This window comes from Odontesthes bonariensis, chromosome 6 (assembly GCF_027942865.1).
Source record: "Odontesthes bonariensis isolate fOdoBon6 chromosome 6, fOdoBon6.hap1, whole genome shotgun sequence".
Taxonomy (NCBI): domain Eukaryota; kingdom Metazoa; phylum Chordata; class Actinopteri; order Atheriniformes; family Atherinopsidae; genus Odontesthes; species Odontesthes bonariensis.
Genome location: NC_134511.1, coordinates 15630982 through 15654500, shown reverse-complemented (window position 1 = coordinate 15654500; position 23519 = coordinate 15630982). Strand labels below are relative to the sequence as shown.

The following is a 23519-nucleotide window of genomic DNA, read 5'->3' as shown; positions in this document are numbered from 1 at the left end:
AATCCAAGGAAAAAGGTCAGCATTTAACCAGGAAGATTTTGTTTTGTTGTCGAATGCTTCTGCCAATATCGAATGCCAAATAGAGTTAGATGAATGTTAACAGACTAATTTGATCTGCTGTTATTCAAAACAGCAGCAAGTGTCAAGCTTCTCATGTTTATTTTCACCACTGTTTTCCATCTAAACTGTCAGCTGGATACCCAACTTACATCTTAACTAACATCTTATGTTCTAAAAGAAAGGGAGGCAAGAGTCTTTTTTTCCCGCATTCCTCACTTTTTATAGGTTTTGCGTGATCCCTTCATGAATCCAAAATCTTAAGGCAGAAAGGTGCAATGCATCCACCCAGTCTGTGACTCATCAAATGCTGTCCATGCTGTATTATCAGTGAAGCTCCACTGCTCCACTTTCTGATCGTTAATCTCAGCAGTTTAGGCAAGGTGACACACACGTGTCTGATGCATTACTACATGTAGTTTATGAATCTGTGGAGACAGCAGGCCGTAGTCGTGTGTGGTGTGATTTTTAGTTTGCAGTCTTCCACTGAGAGAAAACACAGGAAGGATTGTGTTCTGGTGAGTCAGTCACCCCACCCTGAACTGTAAATTGCCAAAGGCGTCTGTTACTGGAAGTACTCTGACAGACCTACCTCCAGCTCCCGTCCGTTCTTCCTTATTTCTAATAAGAGGTACATAAATCATTCCGACTTCTTCACACTGGTTCTCTACTCTCACCCTCCCTCCCTTTGTTTTGCTGGATGCTGGGCAGTATCCTCAGCTCCTCCCCCCCCCCCATCCTTATCCACCATCTTTATTGTAGCTCCCTCCTGTCTCCACCCAGATAATCTTGGCAGTATTGAGGAGATGCAACATATGGCTCCAATCTTCCCTCCGGTCTTCTCTGTGGCCTTTCCAAGGCGTCCTTATCTTATGGATCCGTGCAACTTCCTAGAAACCAGCAGTACATCAAGTTACAGCACAGTCATCACAGTGTTGGTCTGCTGATATTGTTTGTATGCATTTTTAATCTGGCTACTTGTAACAAAGTAATACATAAAACAATCAAAATGGTTCTGGGAAACAACAAGCTGTTCCTTTAGCTGTTTATTAGTTATTTGTTCAATAAAGACGAAGCTAAAACAAAAGAAACAAAACCCCTTTTGCCTTCAGCAATGCAAGGCAAATTCTGACTGATTTTTGTTCAGATGAATACCTGATATATTTAAATGTATCCTCAATAGTCATGAGTGAGTACTTACAGTTCAGCACAAATGATGATTTCCAACTCGAACAAACACTCACTGATTTCCACTAAATGCTCGGGAAGCTTACGCAATGCTTTTAAAAATTGTCTCCGTCTTTGATCTTCTTTAGATTATTCTTGGGAGCTGGCTGGAAAATCTCCACAAAAAGGTCCAGAGTGAATGTTGTGGAAATTTGCTCTCTCACATGCCGTTCCTCTGGACATCTCTGGAACATTTCAGAACTTAAGTGCATGTGTGAAGATGGCTGGTCTCTGTTTAAAAAAAAAAAAAAAAAAAAATAGTGTTACTTTCTGTCAGTGGGCTAATTTAGGTTTGTTAAAAGGCAGCACACGAGAAGACGCTAAATGGATAAAACAAAAATAAGGAACATCGTTGTGTTTCATTCTCAGCTTTAGGGTTGATGTTGGTTTCAGTTAAACTTATAATGTTACATGACGAGGGTGCATTCTGTTGGTCATAAAATCAAAACGGTGTCTAAAAGGCTGTGCCAAGCTTAAAGCTGAAGGTTAAAGGTGATTTGAAACGCTGTGATTAAGAAAAAAAGAAGAAGATTTAAGCTGCCTTGATCGTTTGAAACAACAGGGTGTCATTGCAAATGTGAAAATGCAATTTATTAGTTATGGTAAGAAAACTTGCATCAAAGCAGATTTTTTTTTTTTATTGGAGTCCTCTGATTAATCCTTCAATGCTGAGCGCAGGTCCTTCCTGTTTTGAAGAAAGCTTGACTTAAAAGACTCGGCAGTCATGATTTGTAGTCCTGCTCCACCAGCCAACTGAGAGATAGTACGGTCCTTGTGATGAGCATGAGGATTCCTTTCTGCTTGCCTCAGACTGCATAATGCAGTCAGTTCCGACATCGGATAGAGTGCATGTTTTGGTCTGTCCTCTCAGTCTGCAGTTGGTTTGACAATATGCGCAATGATTTCTCTCTTCAGCAGCTAGAGTTTGTTCTGCCAAGATTTGACATGTTTTGTGACTCTTCTTCATTGACATTGTTTTATTGAAATCTTCTAATTTGTTCGCAATGGATTTCATCGCTGGATTATAGCATGGATTTAATTTCATAGCTTTGCATTTTTTTCTGTAGACGAAGGTCTGGTGACGGTAACGATGTTGGCATTGCAAGTAAAAGAAAAAAAAAGAAAACTCCCTCCTTCAATCATGGTTCTTAGAGTTCCTTCAGTAAATTATTTGCAGCCATAATAAGAGTGTAAAATAAAGCTCTGCTGAATGCCCACGCTTGTTCTCTGGCTCTGCGTGCCATCAGAACTCGTTTCTGGAAAAACAACCTGTGAGAATATTCCTGGAAAACTGGAGCTCACCTGCTGCTATTTTAATCAAAGCTCTGTTTTGAATTCCCTTTTGCCCCTTCCCCCCTCTGAATGATTGCATTTCTATTATTCTTAATTCTTGTTTTTTTTCCTGACTCTTTTTATAATGACATTAAGTGTCCTATGATGGGGTAGTTGTTCTTTAACAAAGACAAAAGCTTGCCCAGGTCTTTGATATCCTACTCTGGTATCTGAGAGATGACGGTGTAGGATGCTACCAGTCTGAGGCAGTCAGATTTACAACCATGTTACTAAACCAGCCTTCTAAAACACATTTATATATGTTAGTCCAATTGAGATGGTACTAAATCAGATTTCTCACACACAGATAATGAGGTTGGAAGTTAAATTACTCCGTCATGTGTAGGTTTGGTGTCTTTGAACCAGAAGAAGTTGGCACAAGAAGGAGAAGCTTGAAACGGACAGTATTCACAAGGAATGGCGTGCACCTCTTTTGTAAAATTGTAAATTGTACATGTACAAAATGTACAGAGTTGTAAATTCATCCAACTCATCAATTTGACATGGTACTAATTTGCCGCGGACTACATTGTTTGTCAATAGTTTTGGTCCAAGACGGCCATAAAAAAAAGCTGGAGTTTGATAGTACATAAGCACAGCTGGGGAATCCCATTTGCTGATCTAAATCTGTGGCAAGGAGAGTAGCCTAATTAAATAACCCAGCCAAACTATAATCATAGCTCGACTTAATTGTGCAAGGCCCATTCACATCCATTTTAAAGTCTGGAAGGATGCACTGCAAGGTTATTGGGCTAAACCAGGGACTTTTATTTTTAGCACAAACAATTCTGGAAAGGATGAAAATATACAGTGACTCACTGCAAACTGAAGATCTTTAGACATGGATATTTTTAAGGATTTATATGCATGACAACATTAAAGTCTCCTGTAAATCATCTGTAAACACTGGATTAAACAGTCGGTGCAACTTTTGAGTCTGATGGTATGAAAACAGACCAGCACATCTGAAGTTCACTCTCAGAAACGGGCAACAGCAGCTGTTTCCTCGTACGTTCTCTCTTTAAGCTAAGCTAAATTAGCTGCCCTTGGTCCCAGCTTCCTGTTTACTGTACCAACATGAAAGTGCTTTTGTTCAGTTCTTTTAAAGGATAAGACCGTTTTTTTTTACATTGGGCCCTTGATTTCACATTATAACATGATGTTCTACTCACCCCTGCTTGTTGTTGGTCATTTGGAGCTGTTCCGAAGATATTCGCGAGGCGTCTGGCTGCTCTCTTTAGATATTCGGCCATGAAACGGTTTCCTATGGGCAAGTTTATACAGGCACAAACTATGCTGTTTATAATTTATTAATTACTCTACATTAGCACTGATAACGTGGAGGTGCGTCGCTTACTTAAAAAAATCCGGGTTACTGTAATTTAGAATTTTTGTCGTAAAGTGGGTGTTACTGACGTCCTCGTCGTGCTACTGCCACAGACAGCCCACAGACCTGCTGCCTATTTATTCATTCGGCTAAAATTCAAAATTAGTAACCCGGATTTTTTTAAGTAAGCGACGCACCTCCACGTTATCAGTGCTAGTGTACAGTAATTAATAAATTATAAACAGCATAGTTTGTGCCTGTATAACGTTGCCCATAGGAAACCGTTTCATGGCCGAATATCTCAAGAGAGCAGCCAGACGCCTCTCGAATATCTTCGGAACAGCTCCAAATTACCAACAACAAGCAGGGGTGAGTAGAACATCATGTTATAATGTGAAATCAAGGGCCCAATGTCAAAAAACCGGTCTTATCCTTTAACGCTGTGCGGAACATATTTGCCAAATTTTTGAACTTTGTCCTTTTGGTTTGGCTTTAGATGTTGGTTATCTGAGCCAGCTTCCTGTTCTGTGCACCGATCATTCTTTCACTGCTGAGAAATCAAAAAAGCAAATGGAGCTGGGCGATGGATTTGAGGATCTATTTCAGCTAAACTCATCCATGTCGTTTGCTTTCTATACACCTGTGTACCTCCAACCAAAGGCTGCGCACATGTGGCTGGTAAACACAACTCAGAGAGCAAAGAAAGATTCGAAAGCTTCCAATTCCTAAAATCTTGTCCCTTGCCCACAGTCTGTCAGCTGCCTTAGACTCCAGACCCCTACGACTGTCTCCAAGATGAAATGGGCACAGCTGATCTCATTATCTTTTTCTGATTTTCAGTTGCAGAACCTGGGTGTGAACCCGGCCAATATTGGCTTCAGCTATCTGACCATGGAGTCAGACAAGTTCATCTGCATTAGGGAGAAGGTGGGTGAGCAGAACCAGGTGGTGATTGTGGACCTGTCGGACCCCACTAACCCAATAAGGAGGCCGATCTCTGCTGACAGTGCAATCATGAACCCCACCAGCAAGGTCATCGCCTTAAAAGGTAATGTGGTGACGCACGTAGCCACACATGCAGCCAACCACATCGTTGGCTGAGAGATGAGAAATGCTGTGTAGTTGAGAGAAAAAATAGTTTGTTTTTGGGAATATGGCCTTAAGCCAAGTGTTGAGTCTATTATTGTTGTTTAAAAACCCAGAATAGAGCTTCCATGGCATCCAAACTGTTTATTGTCTTTAGTTTGAACAGATTTAGCCATCCACTAGAACTTTTTGTGGAAATGATATGCCACTGCCATAAGATGACTATTGCTCTGTCAGTGCTTTAAACATGTAAATTGCACTAACATCCATTGCCTCACTGTACTAAACTGGTGTTGTTGATTGATTGTCTGCCACTGTGTCTTGCCCTCAAAGCACAAACACAAATGCTGATTAGGATGATTTTCCTGTAATGCTTTCTCTCTCCCTCCTCTCCCCTTCCTCTGAGGATAACACACCCCTCTTTGCCCTTTCCCTGTGGTCTGTCTTTGTCTTTCTCCCTCTTACCTGATTGACACTTTGCTTTGTCTCCCTTGCTTTCTGTCATTTCTCAGACGGTGAGTTGCTTTCTGTCCGTCTGACCCTCTGTTGTGATGATACAGTTGCCATGTCTCTCTCATAAAAGCCTCCCCCACATCCCTCTAAAATATGCAGAGCTACTTTGACCACTAATGAATCACAGTAGTTATTTAGAACGTTGACTACCTCAGCCTCTGCTCTGAGCTCACCTGCTGGCATATACCCTCCTTTTATGAGAACTACACATGTGCTAGCATGACTTGTTGTATGCTGGTAGGGTGTATGTGTGGTATGCATCATCAGATATTACACACTGAAAAGAGCTGAGGCACTGTGTGGGTCTTTGCACGCCTGTATGAGCAGCCATATTGATGTTTAGATCTTTCCTTGCACCATATAAGGGAAGCCATTAGTGTATCCTAAAGCTTGTGTGTGCTAATGGAAGTTTGCATTACCTCACGTGTTTGTTTTGTCATTGGTAAGTGGAAGATGTTACAGGTCACATTTAGGACTAGCAGTGATATTCAAGAGCACAAAAAATGTATTATAGCTCAGCCATGACTAGCCATTATTCTCAAAGCTGCCATCTGATCTCTGTAGCTTGATATCAGTTAGATCCAGGTGCAAATGTGAGGTAGGTTATTGTGTTTAGAGTAGTGCTTCTGCTGTATTTAAAACACATCAGACCATTCAGACATTTCTATTTGGCCAGGTTCTGAGATATTTGTGATAGAAAGATCACCTGTTTCTTCATCAGAGTGGAGAGCAGTATTATGCGTGTGCTACTCTCACCATTTGATAAGATATTAGCTGCACCATCTCCAGACTGTCGACGTCTCGCTGTCTTTTTGTCTCACTTCTCCCCTCTTGTTTGCTTACCTTCCTTCAGCTGCCAAGACCTTGCAGATCTTCAACATTGAGATGAAGAGTAAGATGAAGGCTCACACCATGACAGAGGAGGTCATGTTCTGGAAGTGGATATCTGTAAACACTGTTGCCTTGGTGACGGATACAGCAGTCTACCACTGGAGCATGGAGGGGGATTCCCAGCCAACGAAAGTATTTGATCGGCATGCCAGCCTGGTGGGATGTCAGATCATTAACTACAGAACTGATGAGCAACAGAAGTGGTTACTGCTGATAGGGATTTCTGCACAGGTATGAGCAACTCACACACATGGACATGCTTACTCATGACTCATAAAACAGAAGAGTACATGGCAGGAACATGTTTTTGAAGGGAATTTCTCTCTCTCCCTGCTGAATGAAAAGCCCAGGCTGAGATGAATTTATCACACTTTTGTCTCCCTCCATCTTACCCCTCTGTCCACGGTCTGTAGTGTCAAACTTACAAACAAGAGCTTCAGAATCACTGAAAAGCATGTGTTTTAGGAAGCATTTTTCCCAAAATATAGAAATTTCCCTTTAATCTCATCAACCAAATATACAAAGCCAACTTTCCAATCAATATTGCTTTCTAAAATAACACATTCACGCATTACATATGAAATATAGCTCCTCTGTAAAACTCTCCTGAACAAATCCGTCACGAACCATTCTAGACTTTAACCTGCGGAGCCTCTGATCTGAAACTACATCAACTCTTATTTTTCCCTGCAGCAAAACCGCGTTGTTGGGGCGATGCAGCTGTATTCTGTTGACAGGAAAGTGTCCCAGCCCATTGAGGGCCATGCTGCCGCCTTTGGGGAGTTCAAAGTGGAGGGAAATGACAAACCTTCAACCCTCTTCTGCTTTGCTGTTCGCTCACAGGCTGGAGGAAAGGTAAGAACCATTAGGTTGTCATTTTATCAGTGTGAAATAAACCCCTGAACAAACGGCTTTAAATTGCATTAAAAAGGTAATTAAGCTGAAATCTTGCAAAAGATCTTTGAATGATGAGTAATGTTAATAAAATATTTTATGGTAAAAATTGCTTTACTTGTGGACTTTCTTCTTCCAGTTGCACATTATTGAAGTTGGTCAGCCAGCTGCAGGAAACCAGCCATTTACTAAGAAAGCAGTGGATGTGTTCTTCCCACCAGAGGCCCAGACAGACTTTCCTGTAGCTATGCAGGTTAGGAGCTGCTTCTGCCACCCATCAGTTTCTGGTGCATGCCATGGGGCTGCTTAATGCCTAAATTCTCTCTGATCATCCTCCTTAGATTGGCAGTAAGCACGGTGTGATTTATTTGATCACAAAGTACGGTTACATTCACCTGTACGACCTGGAGTCTGGAGTGTGCATCTACATGAACCGAATCAGTGCAGAGACCATTTTTGTAACTGCCCCTCATGAGGCCACCTCTGGGATCATTGGTGTTAACAAGAAGGGACAGGTGAGAAACAAGCAGGAGATGAGTATTTGATTGATGGGCTTTCACCATAACTTCAGTATAAGATCAACTTTTGATGTTCAGGATGACTTCCGAATAGATTTTCATGAAAGTTGATGAAGTGAATACTGAAGTGGGTTGTACGTGGCAGGCCATCTGAAAAGAAAGTGTCCTAATCGGGTGTGCTTCCTTTCATGGCTGCTTTACCTCACTAATTAACTGAGCAGTATTCATGCGATCGTTTTTTTCTTCTTCTTGCAGGTCTTGTCAGTGTGTGTCGAAGAGGAAAACATTGTCAACTACGCCACAAATGTCCTGCAGAACCCGGATCTAGCCCTGCGAATGGCTGTGAGGTCGAATCTTGCTGGAGCTGAGGAGCTTTTTGGCAGGAAGTTCAACACTCTGTTTGCCCAGGGAAGTTATTCAGAAGCTGCAAAGGTTGCTGCATCAGCACCCAAGGTATGCCAGTCTCTGCTGCCACTGTGTTGTGTTTTCACACTCTAATGCATTAGCAGGTGTGCCGGCAAAAAGTCACGCTTATACTTATGTGCTTAATGCTTGTTGAATACTTTTCCGTGATGTGATTTACCCTTAGTGTGATTCACTGAGAAAACATGTTTCATGTGGATTTACAGTAACAGCCATGTAATTCTTCAAAATAACTAATTTTTTTCTGCTCCCTTTTTTTTTCTCTCCACCAATAATGTTCCATTGTGTGACTCTCGCCTCAGGGTATCCTGCGAACGGCTGAAACCATCCGCAAGTTCCAGAGTGTCCCAGCCCAGCCGGGTCAGGCCTCTCCGCTCCTGCAGTACTTTGGTATTCTTTTGGACCAGGGCCAACTCAACAAGTTTGAGTCTCTGGAGTTGTGCAGGCCCGTTTTACAGCAGGGCCGCAAGCAACTGCTGGAGAAATGGCTGAAGGAGGACAAGGTAGGACGGCAGCATAAGAACAAGAATGCGGCTTTGTTGGGCCTCGGGATGCTTCTTGTCTATTGATTATTTGCTAAATATCTGAATGTGAACATATGTGTTGCTATATGTTATAGTTATCTGATTTGTCCTGGTAATTTCTACTCTACTTTTTGTGTTACAGCTGGAGTGCTCAGAAGAGCTGGGAGACCTGGTGAAGGCGTCTGACCCAACACTCGCTCTCAGTGTGTACCTCAGAGCTAACGTCCCCAGCAAGGTTATTCAGTGCTTTGCAGAGACTGGGCAGTTCCAGAAGATAGTGTTGTATGCTAAAAAGGTATCCATCGACCTCATACATCCCTTTTAAATTCCAATAATTGATTATGTATGGAAAATGAACCCATATTTATGATGTATCTGGATTTTTAAAATCACCCTCTCTGTGTTTGTTTTCCATTGTTTTAAATGTAGAATTATTTTAAGAGGTGCAAAGAGAGTTGCATTTTCACCCTTTGTGCCTTTTTACAGGTCAGCTACACTCCAGACTGGGTGTTTCTGCTGAGAAATGTGATGCGGGTGAATCCAGACCAGGGACTCCAGTTTGCCCAGATGCTGGTCCAAGACGAGGAGCCGCTGGCCAACATCAACCAGGTTACACACGCATCAGCACCCCCACCACCACCTCACTTCCACCCAGAATCCTCTGCGTGCCGTCCTCTAAAATACATCTGCGTGTTTATCATTGCACACGCATGCAAACACACAAAGTGCCCAGTGTGGGAGCCTTCATCTGTGTTATTCCAGATGTGCGAGAAATGCCAGGAATTCACTGAGTCAGTGACTCCTTCCTTCATTTAAAGCCTCTGCTCTGTTTCAGACAGCGGAGGATAAAACGGTGGAAATTAAGACCTCTGTTTCCTCTTAGTTGTTGCCTCCACAGATGTCATTAAATATGAAAAAGGAAAACATCTGGCTACCACGCCTGTGGTGTTTAACAATGTGTGACCTTGCTTGCTGACTCAAATCACGCTTCACATAAAAAAAAAACTCTGATTTTCCTAAGTTTTTTTGTTTCTTTTAACTTCTCCTTTTAAATTGCTCTTTGGTAGATTGTAGATGTTTTCATGGAGGGCAGCTTGATCCAGCAATGCACCTCCTTCCTGTTGGATGCTTTAAAGAACAACCGCCCAGCAGAAGGTCACTTACAGACACGTCTGCTGGAGATGAACCTGATACATGCACCCCAGGTAAGCTCTCTAATTTGTCTTCCTCCTTTGATTGCACACAACAAATACTGTTGATAATATTAAGGCGAATGCAATTTACACTGAGGTGTCAGTGGCCAACGATGCTATTTGCACCAAGGTTAGAAGAGCCAAAGTGGGTATGTGTCTGGACCATATTATATAAAGCAAAATGGAGATGAGCATCTGGGTGCTTACAGCCAACAGCACTAACTGAGTGTAAACAGCCAAAGAGCTGCTGTGTGACTGCTTTCACATGGATGCAAAATGACACAGGAACTGTAAATTTAAACATGATTGTGTGCTCATGAACATTTTAAGGTTGCAGATGCCATCCTGGGGAACCAGATGTTCACACACTATGACCGTCCTCATGTCGCTCAGCTGTGTGAGAAGGCAGGACTGCTCCAGAGAGCTCTTGAACACTACTCCGACCTGTATGATATCAAACGAGCTGTGGTGCACACACATCTGCTCAACCCTGAGGTACGCCTCTAGAAGCGTGGTCATGCTTGTGAAAAGCCCTCCATTGGGAGAAGCTACTTTTTGCTTAGATTAGATTTGCAAATGTAATTCGAACCTACAGCTTCCTTCTCTTACTCATTGAAAGTGTTTCCTGTCTCACTTTCTGCTCGTTTTCTTTTCCGTGTCCCGTTTTTTCATGTAGTGGCTGGTGAACTTTTTCGGCGCCTTGTCAGTAGAAGACTCTTTGGAGTGTTTGAGGGCCATGCTGTCGGCTAACATCAGGCAAAACCTGCAGCTGTGTGTTCAGGTTGCATCCAAGTATCACGAGCAGCTGGGGACTCAGGCATTAGTGGAGCTCTTTGAATCCTTCAAGAGTTACGAGGGTAGGTGTGGCGGTGGGCCTACTTTGGTCTTGATGGATAAAAATCAGTGTGTGTGTTAAATGAGTGCTTTATGTCCCAATGCTTTTGCAGGTTTTGGCCCCTAAGAGATCTAACTAATCTTTGTGCTGTTTCTTCCCCTGCAATCTCTTTTCAAGGCTTGTTTTACTTCCTTGGGTCGATTGTGAATTTCAGCCAGGAGCCCGATGTTCACTTTAAGTACATCCAGGCTGCCTGCAAGACAGGCCAGATCAAAGAGGTGGAAAGAATCTGTAGAGAAAGCAACTGCTATGACCCAGAGAGGGTCAAAAACTTCCTAAAGGTATGAAGACACCCTGATGTGTGTTATGATTTCTTTTCCTTGTGTAAAGATTTCCTGCATGCAGTTGATCATAAATGAATCTCATGTTTCTGCTTTCAACAGGAGGCTAAGCTTACAGACCAGCTTCCTCTTATTATTGTGTGTGATCGCTTTGACTTTGTCCATGACCTGGTGCTCTACCTCTACCGCAACAGTCTGCAGAAGTACATAGAAATCTACGTTCAGAAAGTAAGATTAAAGACTTCTTCTGAAACTGGTTTCTACCTAATAGTTGTCCTTCTTCAACTGAGCTGCATTCTCAATTTGTTGTTCTCAGGTGAACCCCAGCCGTTTGCCAGTGGTGATCGGTGGTTTGCTGGATGTAGATTGTGCTGAGGATGTTATTAAGAACCTGATCATGGTGGTCCGAGGTCAGTTTTCCACTGATGAGCTGGTCGAGGAGGTGGAGAAAAGGAACAGGTAAGGCGAAGTGATCAATGAATGCACCAATTATTGTCATCTTGCAGAGATGTGTCTGTACGACTTTACACGAGTCAATTGGTACCTGCTGCTTCAAACACGTTCTGCTACAAAACCATACGTTCTACCATTAATGTGGAGGCTGCTTTGATACATAACCACAAGCATCACATTTTAGATCAAAAACACTTGTCCACTGGAACAGTATAGCCTCCCCTGGCACCTGTACATTGCACAAACTGATCAGGAACTGCTCGAGAAAACGGGCCAAACATTAACATGGCCTCCAAACTCACCAGATCCTAATCCTATCAAGTTATGTGCTACAACAGATCTTCCACAGAAGCTCCATCACGCATTCAGCAAGATCCAAACGATCTGCTGCAATGTGTCTAAATGCCAGACACCCCAGGACACGCCAACACATCGGGTGTCCATGCCCTAACGTGTCAGAGATTCTTAAGCAGCACAAAGTAGATGTACTCAATATTAAACCAGAACTACCTCTTACAGTAGAGTACAGTACAGCACTGAAATAATGGGCCAACTAAATGGTAGACAAGTCTTCAAGCCACAGTTTAAATGAAACATTAACCTAAGAAAACTCTTGAGGGATTCGCATAATTTAGTTTTAATGCCATCTGACCTTTTTAAATCAAATACGTGGACACAAAAAGAAACTGTTGAAATGCATATGAAGGTTGCTATATTTATCTTTTTCTCTGTGGATGCTCAGTTTGTGAAGTTCTGAGACTGAAGTAAATAATTTGATTTTAGCACACAAGAATCTTCCAGTGGTGATTCTGTCTATGCTTTCCAGAGGAACAGTTTTCAGAAAACATCTTTCACGGATGCCTCAGTGATGCGAGACAGATGAGATGTTCCCTTTTCTGTATCAACAAATAAGAATGTGAGAGCATGTAAACCTGAAAGCTTGGACTGTGCTGAATGCACAACACTGCCATCTAGTTCTGTGACCACTGATCATCAGGCGGTAATAAGCCACAGCTGCTGAGTTAACTGCCTTTCTCTAAAGTTATTTCAGTTATTAAAGTTATTGCAGCTGATATTTGAAAACACAACATAATCACAAAACTGTACACTTAAAAACAACAACAAAAAAAAAAACATACACATGAAAAATTTAGATAACAATATTTTAGAAATTACAACAGGAAAACAAAGAGCGTTATTAAAAAAACACCTCATTGCCACAAAAAAAACTTCACAGAGCACATAAAAAAAAAAAACATTAAAAAAAAAAAAGTAACGTTAAAAAACAGCTGAATGAAGCTGAATGTTTTTTGTGGAATGCTCTGTGCTGCTTTGCTATTACGGGTTGTGCATTCTGAAACAATGTATTTTGTCACCTCCGGGCCGCCGCAAAAAAAAAAATTCTATTCCAATATTGTATCAGGCTGAAACTTCTTTTGCCATGGCTGGAGTCGCGTATACACGATGGATGCGAGGAGCCAGCGACCCACAACGCGCTGGCCAAGATCTACATTGACAGCAACAACACGCCGGAGCGTTTCCTGAAGGAGAACCCGTTCTACGACAGCGCCGTGGTCGGACGCTACTGTGAGAAGAGAGACCCCCACCTGGCTTGTGTGGCTTATGAGAGAGGACAGTGCGACCTTGAGCTCATCAAGGTGCGCAGGTGACGTCGCACGGAATTTAGAAAACTAATCTAGAGCCATTTTTAACCGCTTGATGTTTTTCCCCTCTCAGGTGTGCAATGAGAACTCATTGTTCAAAAGTGAGGCTCGATATCTGGTACGACGGAAAGATCCCGATCTTTGGGCGAATGTCTTAGAAGAAAGCAACCCTTACAAAAGACAACTCATCGACCAGGTTTGGTTACCTCCCGCTCTGCTCCCGAAGTGACCGTGAATGAGAGCTATTTCACCGCCTTTAACTTTTATTTTGATCTCCTCTCAGGTGGTGCAGACGGCTCTGTCGGAGACCCAGGACCCAGAGGAGGTGTCGGTCACAGTCAAGGCCTTCATGACTGCAGACTTGCCCAACGAGCTGATTGAGCTGCTGGAGAAGATTGTGCTCGATAACTCCGTCTTCAGTGAACACAGGTGCCTCAGACTCACCGCTTGTTCTGCATCAACATAATGTTACCATGATACTTGCTGTTTTTTTTTTTTTTTGTTTTTTTTTTTTTTGTTAGTAATTTACTTTCTTTCCCTGCAGAAACCTCCAGAATCTGCTGATTTTAACGGCCATCAAGGCCGACCGCACTCGTGTGATGGAGTACATCAACAGGCTTGACAACTACGACGCTCCTGATATTGCAAACATTGCCATCAGCAATGAGCTGTTTGAAGAGGCGTTTGCCATTTTCAAGAAGTTTGACGTCAACACCTCGGCCATACAGGTCAAATAAATCGCACAAATTGCACCAATGATCAAGTTTAAATGGCTACAGTCGGTGCTTGGGCTCAGTTTGAGCAGAAGTCAGGATTGTTTTACACAAGACATTTCTTAGTTTAGTAAAAGTTTCCTTTTCCATAGTCTGGCCTATTGATTAAGTTATCTAAAACACACAAATTAATTTGCCAGTGCTGAGTATAAGTATTAGTAGGTTTGCTTTCTATGTCTCTCAGTTGCTGTTCTGATCACTGCTGGAAATGAACTGTAAAGCACAGCTGTTGAGACATGCTGGTCAGTCCTTGGGTTTTAACTCATTTTAAGACCCTCATTGAGCTCATATCGTGCAACTGTCTTCATTCTCGCAGGTATTGATAGAGCACATAGGGAACTTGGATCGTGCCTATGAGTTTGCAGAGCGTTGTAATGAGCCTGCAGTGTGGAGCCAGTTAGCCAGAGCTCAGCTGCAAAGAGAACTGGTCAAGGAGGCCATCGATTCCTATATCAAAGCTGTCGACCCGTCGGCATACATGGAGGTGGTCAACGCAGCCAGCAAGAACGGTAAGCCCTAGCCTTGCCGCACATGTACTGTTTGTGTGGTTGAGCTGAGCTGATGTCACGTGTTTGTGTGCATTTCGTAGATAACTGGGAGGACTTGGTGAAGTTCCTGCAGATGGCTCGAAAAAAAGCCAGAGAGGCGTACGTGGAGACGGAGCTGATCTTTGCTTTAGCTAAAACGAACCGCCTGGCTGAGCTGGAAGAGTTTGTCAGTGGGCCAAACAATGCTCACATACAACAGGTGAGAAAAACATCCCAGCTGTGGTGTGGTGAGTTTTGTTTCCTCTAGAGGCTGAGAAATTGAGGTTTTAGTTCCAGCAATTCCATGGCTTTGGCTGTTATCAAACATCAGTCAGTGTTTTAGAATGATTTCTTTTAAGGATGCCTTAGGTATTGATGGGATGAACTATGTTGCTGCAGCAACATGTGCATGTTGTTTTTAAAATTATTATTTTTTTATTTCCTTTCTCAGGTGGGCGATAGATGTTATGAGGAAGGCATGTACGAAGCGGCCAAACTCCTGTACAACAACGTGTCCAACTTTGCTCGGCTGGCGTCCACATTGGTCCACCTCGGAGAGTACCAGGCAGCTGTGGACAGTGCCAGGAAAGCCAACAGCACACGAACGTGGAAGGAGGTAACTGACACTCAAACACATTCTCAGCAAGTGTTTGACAATGGATCATTGAGATTTTTTTTCTTTTTTTCTTTTTCATATCAGCTTTTATCAGAGTAAGTCAAAATATGTGAACCGCAGTTCAAAGTAAACCTGAAAGTGTAACCGTCAGTAAATTTTTTCCAGTGCTGCAACGTTTATGTTGTCTGCTGTAAACCACATCTATAGGTAGTCGGTGTTTTCAATTATTGGATCATTAAACACAAGCTTTCTTTTATTCCAACTTTACACATGATGGACGCAGATAGATTATGCATCAATAAGGCTTTATATATACCTGAACAAATAATTGCAAATGCGAAATTCTCTTATGAAGTAACTGGTCTGCAAACATTTGCATTTAAGTTTGTCATTTTTGATTGAATGAGGGCAGTAAAATTAGAAACTGCTAATAGTTATGTCATAAAATAAAGCTGCAGTCGTTTAGGTTATTAGACTTATAGTGGAGGCGAGAGATTTAATATTTCAGTTGTGGCAGATTTGGAGAGGGCCACTCTGCCGCATCCGCAACTCAGAACAGTTCCAGAGCCAGAGACTCGGAGTAAAAAACACTAAAGGTTTTAGCCATGTTCCTTTCTGCTTGGTATCAATAGGTTTGCTTTGCGTGTGTGGATGGCGAGGAATTCCGGCTGGCTCAGATCTGCGGCCTTCACATTGTGATCCATGCCGACGAGCTGGAGGACCTGATTAGCTACTACCAGGACCGCGGGTACTTTGAAGAGCTCATTGCTCTGCTGGAGGCCGCGCTGGGTCTGGAGCGAGCCCACATGGGAATGTTCACTGAGCTTGCCATCCTCTACTCAAAGTTCAAACCTCAGAAGATGAGGGAGCACCTGGAGCTCTTCTGGTCCAGAGTCAACATCCCAAAGGTAGGTGGCCTGTTTTTGTCTGTGTTGAAGGCTTTGTTTTGTGTTTTGCAGTTCAGTTCAGCTATCTGTAGAAAATCAAAGAGTTCACTGCACATAAGGAGGTTGCATCTTTGCTACAAACGGCTTTGATTTGTTGTAAGATCTTTGCTTCCAATCAACGCTCTATGAGGAACAGAATGCCTTTTCCTTGATTTTCTGATTTGTCTGTTACCTCTGGCCCTGTTGTGACATCATTTAGCAATAACTGCAGTAATAATAACTTGCAATGATTAATCATACCAGTGTTATGCAGTTGTTTATCCTCTAATCCTTATACATTAATTTCAAAACCAAATAATACAACCAAGAATCTGTTCTGAGGAATTTTGAAAAGAAGACCATTCGATTCCTGAAAGCTTGCAAATATCTTTTTTTTTTTTTTTTTTTTTTTTTTTTAACTCAAAAGAGCATATTGATATAGGAATGTTAAAAAAATGAGAATTAAAGAGATTTTTAAATAATTTCTTTTATCTGAGTAAGAGAGAATATGTTGCAATATTTGATCTTGATTGGTCAGTTTGTGTCTGTCTGCCTTTCAAAAGCACAAATATGTGATGTTAATGTCAGTCTTTGACAGCATAGGGACATACTTCAGTTATATGAATATCACAAATCCATTTTTGTGTTTACCAGGTCCTTCGTGCAGCCGAACAGTCTCACTTATGGGCAGAACTGGTTTTCCTTTACGATAAATATGAGGAGTACGACAACGCTGTCATCACTATGATGAGTCATGCAACAGATGCATGGAAGGAAGGGCTGTTCAAAGATATCATCGCCAAGGTAGACGCAAGTATTTTTGACCGACCTGGTTGCACTTTATTTTATTTTTTTTGCAAATTGTAATAATCTTTATGGGTTTTTCTTTTTCCCATCAGGTTGCAAATGTGGAGTTGTACTATAAATCTCTTTCCTTCTACCTGGAATACAAACCCCTCCTACTAAATGACCTGCTGACCATTTTGTCTCCTCGGCTGGACCACAGCAGAGCTGTCAGCTTTCTTAGCAAGGTAACCGACAGCCAGGTCGTTCTTTGATAAGTACGCTGAATATGGTTATTTTCTACATGGACTGCTCAGCTTGCTGTTATGACATGGCTTGGGTTGTTTTTGCTTCACCAGATGAACCAGCTGAAGTTGGTCAAACCTTATTTGAGGTCTGTCCAGAATCACAACAATAAATCTGTCAACGAAGCTCTCAACAACCTGCTGACGGAAGAAGAAGACTACCAGGTTTGTAGATTACTGCAAAATATTAAAGACATGATGAGAAAGAGGTGAAACTTTAGTACCAGTAACTGTTCGTTTCAGCTTTTCTGAACATGTTTTTAAATAGTCCAATTGACCAGTTAATACTCTTAGAACAGATATTTTGAAGTATCGAGTTGGTGGGTAGTGCTGTTTCTGAATCTTAAATGTGTATGTTTGCCTGCAGGGCCTGAGAGCGTCTATTGATGCGTATGACAACTTTGACACCATCGGCTTGGCTCAGAGGTTAGAGAAACATGAACTGATCGAGTTCAGGCGTATTGCTGCTTATCTGTACAAGGGAAACAACCGCTGGAGACAGAGTGTGGAGCTGTGCAAGAAGGACAAACTCTACAAGGTAAATGAAGAACCTGTAATGGTGATATTGGAAAGGAATTGAGCAGCTGCACAGAAACGCATTCCTTAAAAGTGTGAAGTGCCTTCCTGTTCCAGTAGATGGCACTGTTTGTTTATTCTTTGCAGCGTATCGCTGCAAAAAGTTTTTGGAATCGAATCTAAAAAAAAAAAAATAACATGAAAGCTTTTTATACGTTTCTCATGTAGAGTCATTTAAATCGTCTACATTTCCATTTTCCCCAGGATGCCATGCTGTATGCTGCAGAGTCCAAGGATGCTGAGTTGGCAGAAACTCTGCTCCAGTGGTTCCTTGAGGAGGGCAGGAAGGAGTGCTTTGCCGCCTGCCTATTCGCCTCCTACGACCTCCTGCACCCCGACGTCGTGCTGGAGCTGGCCTGGAGGCACAACATCATGGATTTTGCCATGCCGTACTTCATCCAAGTCATGAGAGAGTACCTCACAAAGGTTGGAAATGAAGAGCAGCACGGAAGCTTGTTTTTACCCTTTTTCTCTAATGGAAGGATAGATTCAAGTTTGAAATATTTTAGAGGAAATTCAGCATTTTTATTGTGCACTTAAAGTTGCAGCTAATGGGTGGTTAAGTGATAGTAGTTTGTAAAATCTCTGGAGGCATTAAGAAATGGGTCATTGTGATGCTCTGAGACAAGAAGGTAGACAGTAATGGCTGTTAAGTGCATCTATCAGTGGTCATTGTACTCTCCTACACTGCTGACCTGTAGACATGCAAGGTCACATACGGTCATCTCTTTGGGTTCTTTTCCAGGTTGATGAGTTTGCAGCGAAGGTGATGGTCTCTGGCCCTCTTTTTATTTCTCTCTGTTCTGTCTGTTTGTTTTTGTTGTAACTTATGTCTGAGGTTTCTGATGTGGGAACCTAGCATGGACTGTAGACTGAATACGGCCTAACAAGCTCTGGTCCCAGAGAGCTGTAGTAGTGGTAGTATGCAGGCTTTTGTTCCACTCCAATCAGCACATTTTGAGTTTATCTGCCGTAAACAGATTTGAAACTGTCCACCTGTGAAAGCTCATTTTAATTTTCAAATGTTGGTTTTTCAGTCGTTGAGGAGGGGAAATAAAGAATCATGAATAAATTAAATTGCCAGAGAAGCTCTGCTGTTTATGGATGTTTTAAGTGCAAATGTGAAAAGCAACAGGCTAAATGTGGAAAAAGAGCACTGCTTTTCATATTATGAAATTGCTTTTTACGCTAAACATTGTTCTTATTTGAGGATAATTTTTTTTTTTCCAAAAAGGTCAGTGCTACAAAAGCCAATATTTAAAGGAATATAACAGCTATCTGTTAACAGTATAAAATGCTGTTGTTTTGGAAGCCAAAGGCAGTATTATGAGAAGATTTGTCAAGATTTTTGCATTTTGACTTAATCCAGAAGTTATATGAGAAGTTATTAGCGTTGTTATTAAAGTAGTAGTTTTAAAGCCTGACTCTGTGATGATGTCTGGAGCAAAAGCCTGTTCAGAATATTTTTTTTCTTCCTGATCAGGTTTAACCTGTGTGGGCCTAACAGATGCCTCTCGCCTTCCAACTCCTCTGTCATGGGGCTGCATCTAGTGTTAATTGGCATTTGTAAAATCTTTCTTTTTTTCATTTTTTTTCATTTTATTGTATAACATAAAAAAATATATATTTCCACTTGGCTAATTCTCTTGAAAGCTTCTTAATGAAGAGAAGTAAGGGAACCAGCCACCGTAGATGGATGCATCCCCATGTTTCTAACTGCAGGTCAACCATTTTTAGTGTTTTAACTGTTGGATTTGCGCAGGGTGTCAACACTAACCTAATGGATATGAGTCGTGTTTTTTCTCAATTGTCAATTTCCTAGAAAGTTAATTTCAAATGTGCCTTTCAGAAATAATTCCCCCCTCATACACAACACATTAACAGAAAAATGCTTTTCACCTTTTTTTTAATTTTTTTTTTTTTTATCAGAACTATTTATTCTTCAGTCCTGTTACTGCAGCTTAACAGAGATCCGCACTGATGTAGCTGCACCACTGTTAAAGCCCGTTTTAGTTGCATCAGAAACCTTTGTTTACAAAGCCGTCTCCACATTTGAAGCACAATGCCTGATTATTTCTTTGCACTTGAAAATGAGGAGAAATGGTGCCATGATTAGGTCACTTTGCGAACGCTAAATGCTTGGCTAGGATGAGCTGGGCCTGTGAGCCTCTGACATGCAGCCTGATTTAGTCGAGCGAGATGAAAGACCCCTTAATGAGAAATCTGTCAGAAGAGCCTGCTCACTGCCATGAATGGAATGCATGTGAAAGCTGTGCATTTACTGATACAAGGCTTACTGGAAATGGAGCATTAGCATATAGGCATGTACTGTGTAGCCTCTCCTCCACTCAATATAAAATATATTTCTTAACCTTGATACCTACTTTAATACTACCTTTTTTAAAGGGTCAATTCACACCACATTCAAATCACTCATTGGTATCTAGTCACAATGTAATCATGTAGTCTGTGTCACTTATGCACACTCAGGTGCACAAAATGATCAGAAAATGATGTAAGAAACTTAGTCAGCATCTTTCCAAATGTAAAAGTCCCTGCTCTTTTCTTTTTTTAATGCAACTTTTTTTTTTTTTAATGGAAACTTTTTTTATGACTATTAAACAGTCTAAGGGCCTTTTTTTATCTGGAAAGAGACATTGTTTATGAGTTTTTCAGTCATTTTTCAATGCTGTACGGCATTAGCAGGAGTCTCAGCATTCACCATCTCCATGATTAGATACCGTTATTTTGTTGTTATTTCGGTGAACTGACCCTTTAATTGTTGACTTAACTTTTATACTGGAAGCTGTTTTAAAATTTCTGACCGGACCTGCATGTCATCTTGTCTTAGATAATAGCTGCACTTTGAAGAATTGTTTGTAGTTTTGTATTTCAGAAATGTTTTTTTTTCCCCTCTAATTTACTTAGTGTGGCTGCACAAGTGAAGCTTTAGAGTTTAGGCTCTCCTACTGCTAAAAAAAAAAAAAATACATGTAAAAAAAAAAAAAACTGTGATGACTACATTGTAGGTACCCTGCAAAAGTCTTTCTTATTTTTTTTTGATAAGTAGTTTTTTGGTGAGCTGGGAAAGTAATGGAAAATGCTTTGGTTTCTGCAGATTACCTACAATGTATGAATTTGGACCGTCTGTGGGTCTGCTCTATCCTCTTGTCTCTGCTGCCCTCAGGTGGACAAACTGGAGGAGGCGGAAAGCCAAAGGAAAACCGAGGACGAGGTGACGGAGCCTCAGCCGTTGGTGTTCGGTAGGTTTACAGACAGTTGTGGTTTCAGAATAAAGGATATGAATTTCACCCAGATCGAATAAGGCTAAAGACCTGTTGTTGGCTTTCAGGTTAAACATTAACTGGATGTGCACTGCTTGCATGAAGATGATTGATCTGATCTATTTGTTTTTCTATCCTTTTCAATTTCTGTTAATTTTGCATGCTCTTCTCATATTTTGTAATAGCATTGCATTGTTGAATGTTGGCACACCTGTAGTAAGTGTTCTCATTTAGCTTTTAGAGTTTTTATCCTCTCATTATTTTTGTCATGTCTTATAAAAGAAAAAAGTAGGATAAAACCGAGAGATTATTAAGTCTGTTCACACCACTCAGTTTCAGCACCTTCTAAAGAGATTTCAGGCTGTATTCCACTGCAGGAACTTTTGGGCAGGTTTAAGGCTGAATGCTCCTTCGACGTGTTGTACACGGACGCCTGCTGGTACTGCTCACGGACTGAAGAAAAGTACAAGCTCTTACTTTGGGAGTTACAGGCATGGGTCAGCTGTTTAATAGGTTGTCAGTTACTAAATATAAAAAAAAAAATAAATCTCTTGATGAAAATCTTACACTTTATATGAAAGATGCCAAATCGAATCTTTCAGATATATATATATTTTTTTATTTGCCACTTTTTAGTCATCTACAGTCAATCAGAAACGAGACTAATAGCAGCTGACTGCTGCCCACTCAAACATCACCATAAGCAGAGAGGCTCGACGTGTTGAACGGAGGCTGTTCCTGTGAATGTTAACACTGTTGTTCCTGCAGTGGAGACTGTTGAAGTGACTTAAACAACAAAAAAACCTTTTTATTTTTGACAAATGACCTCGGAGCATCCACATGTTCTTCCTTGCAGAAATGTTGAACATTTGTCCATCAGTATGTAACTCGGCGTCTGTTTGTGTTATCAGGCCAGCAGCTGATGTTAACCGCTGCTGCTCCAGTGACTCCTCAGCCGGTGTACCCGACCTACGGCTACCCTGCTGCCGCTGCAGGTTATCCCGCTCCACCTGCATATGGCTTCAACATGTAGAGTCCTAACTCCTCCTCCTCTCCCAGCCATCTCTCCCGTTTCCCCCCCCTTACATATACTCACACACTTGACCTGAACCAAAACTGAAACGTGCTGCTGTGGGTCTCGGCTTATGGCATGGGGACTCAACGGGACCCAACCCACATACACTGAAGCTGCAGAAGAGCTCTTCATCTCCTGTTTCTTTATGCCCAGTATTGACCGATGGCATCAGAGACATTCGAAGGACGTCAGTGGCATCCCAGTGGTTCGTAAGCCCCCCATCATCTCTGGACATTGCAACGGCATCCTTGATCTAAGCAGCATGAAATCACCTCCCAGCTCGTGGAGGAATTAACATACCTTTAGTGACACCAAACCACTCTGTCCTGTTGCTGTTCCATGTAGACTTTATTAACCATAGAGCAGCTTTGTTAGTTTTTTTTTTCCTGAATTAATTTACAGCACTGATGAAGAAGAGACTTAACTGAAGAGCGGGGGGGGGGGGGGAACATGTATGTGTCCCCTCCAGAAGCACTGTTACGGCCTTGCATACTCTGAGGGGGTGGCTCATCTGTTCACGTTTAATTTCACAACTGTCTCATGCTCTGATTAGAAATACAGTTACTGTGCAATAGTTTTGTCCTTTCACAACAGGTACAACGTGTTTGCTGTATACAGACGAAGGACACTTGTTACTGAAGATGCAGTCTGTGTGTGTACGGCATCTAAATCCACCAAACCAAGTGACTCTCGGTGAAAATTTCCGGCCCTTGCAGCCACAAACCTGGGTGATCTTGCTAGTGGGCTTTTAAGAATCCAGAATTGGACATCTGGAGTTTCGGGGGTGTTTGTGGATAAAAAATGGAAATAATAATAAACAAAAAAATGGAAGAAAGATATAATGAAAAAAAGGTATATGCTGTAGTCTGTGCATGTGCTGCCTAATGATAATGCTGCAACCAGGAGCACAATTGTCATGTTACACTCAAGTATATCAAGTATTACCGATGTTTTGTCGAAAACTAAGCAATGAATGATGAAACTTTCTCACCCAAATAACAGGGAACGGTGGTAAAGCTCCATGACTTGAGATAAAAACACATGTCCTGGTGCCAGCTTGTTAGAAATCATTATTGTACTTAAGACAGTGTTTTAATTTAAATATATTGAAATATCAACTAATCAAAGAAGTCAAATATTATGGAATACCTTATGTATTGTCTATAGTGTATTGTTGTAGTCTTGAAAAGCATAATGATTTTTGTAAGAAAAGGACAAAAATGCAAAAACAGCAGTTTAATAAACGGCAAAGTCTTGAGGCAAGGCTGCTTAAGATGGCGATGGTTCAGTTTTCTTTGTTTGATAAAGTCAGCTCTGTCCCATGATCTGGTTTCAACCTTGAATTTGTGACAACTAAAGGCAAAAAACACCAAACA

General features: G+C 41.6%; 1 protein-coding gene across 2 annotated transcripts in view; it reads left to right on the top strand.

The window, feature by feature from the left end:
* Positions 1–23421, top strand: part of cltcl1 (clathrin, heavy chain-like 1) — a 28784-nt gene extending 5363 nt beyond the window's left edge. Inside the window, exons 2-32 of one of the 2 annotated variants that reach the window (XM_075467570.1) lie at positions 4784–4991; positions 6396–6664; positions 7127–7288; positions 7467–7580; positions 7669–7842; positions 8101–8298; positions 8571–8771; positions 8935–9087; positions 9279–9401; positions 9860–9997; positions 10316–10480; positions 10662–10842; positions 10998–11161; positions 11264–11389; positions 11478–11620; positions 13038–13272; positions 13352–13474; positions 13562–13707; positions 13823–14006; positions 14368–14560; positions 14641–14798; positions 15030–15194; positions 15827–16102; positions 16775–16924; positions 17020–17151; positions 17263–17373; positions 17576–17746; positions 17989–18210; positions 18530–18556; positions 20972–21047; positions 21980–23421. In XM_075467570.1, the coding sequence (XP_075323685.1) occupies positions 4784–4991; positions 6396–6664; positions 7127–7288; positions 7467–7580; positions 7669–7842; positions 8101–8298; positions 8571–8771; positions 8935–9087; positions 9279–9401; positions 9860–9997; positions 10316–10480; positions 10662–10842; positions 10998–11161; positions 11264–11389; positions 11478–11620; positions 13038–13272; positions 13352–13474; positions 13562–13707; positions 13823–14006; positions 14368–14560; positions 14641–14798; positions 15030–15194; positions 15827–16102; positions 16775–16924; positions 17020–17151; positions 17263–17373; positions 17576–17746; positions 17989–18210; positions 18530–18556; positions 20972–21047; positions 21980–22101 (5010 nt within the window). In that variant the 3' untranslated portion in view covers positions 22102–23421. The remainder of the gene's footprint in view (positions 1–4783; positions 4992–6395; positions 6665–7126; positions 7289–7466; positions 7581–7668; positions 7843–8100; positions 8299–8570; positions 8772–8934; positions 9088–9278; positions 9402–9859; positions 9998–10315; positions 10481–10661; positions 10843–10997; positions 11162–11263; positions 11390–11477; positions 11621–13037; positions 13273–13351; positions 13475–13561; positions 13708–13822; positions 14007–14367; positions 14561–14640; positions 14799–15029; positions 15195–15826; positions 16103–16774; positions 16925–17019; positions 17152–17262; positions 17374–17575; positions 17747–17988; positions 18211–18529; positions 18557–20971; positions 21048–21979) is intronic. The other variant, XM_075467571.1, reaches the window with a different exon arrangement.
* Positions 23422–23519: the final 98 nt, after the last annotated feature.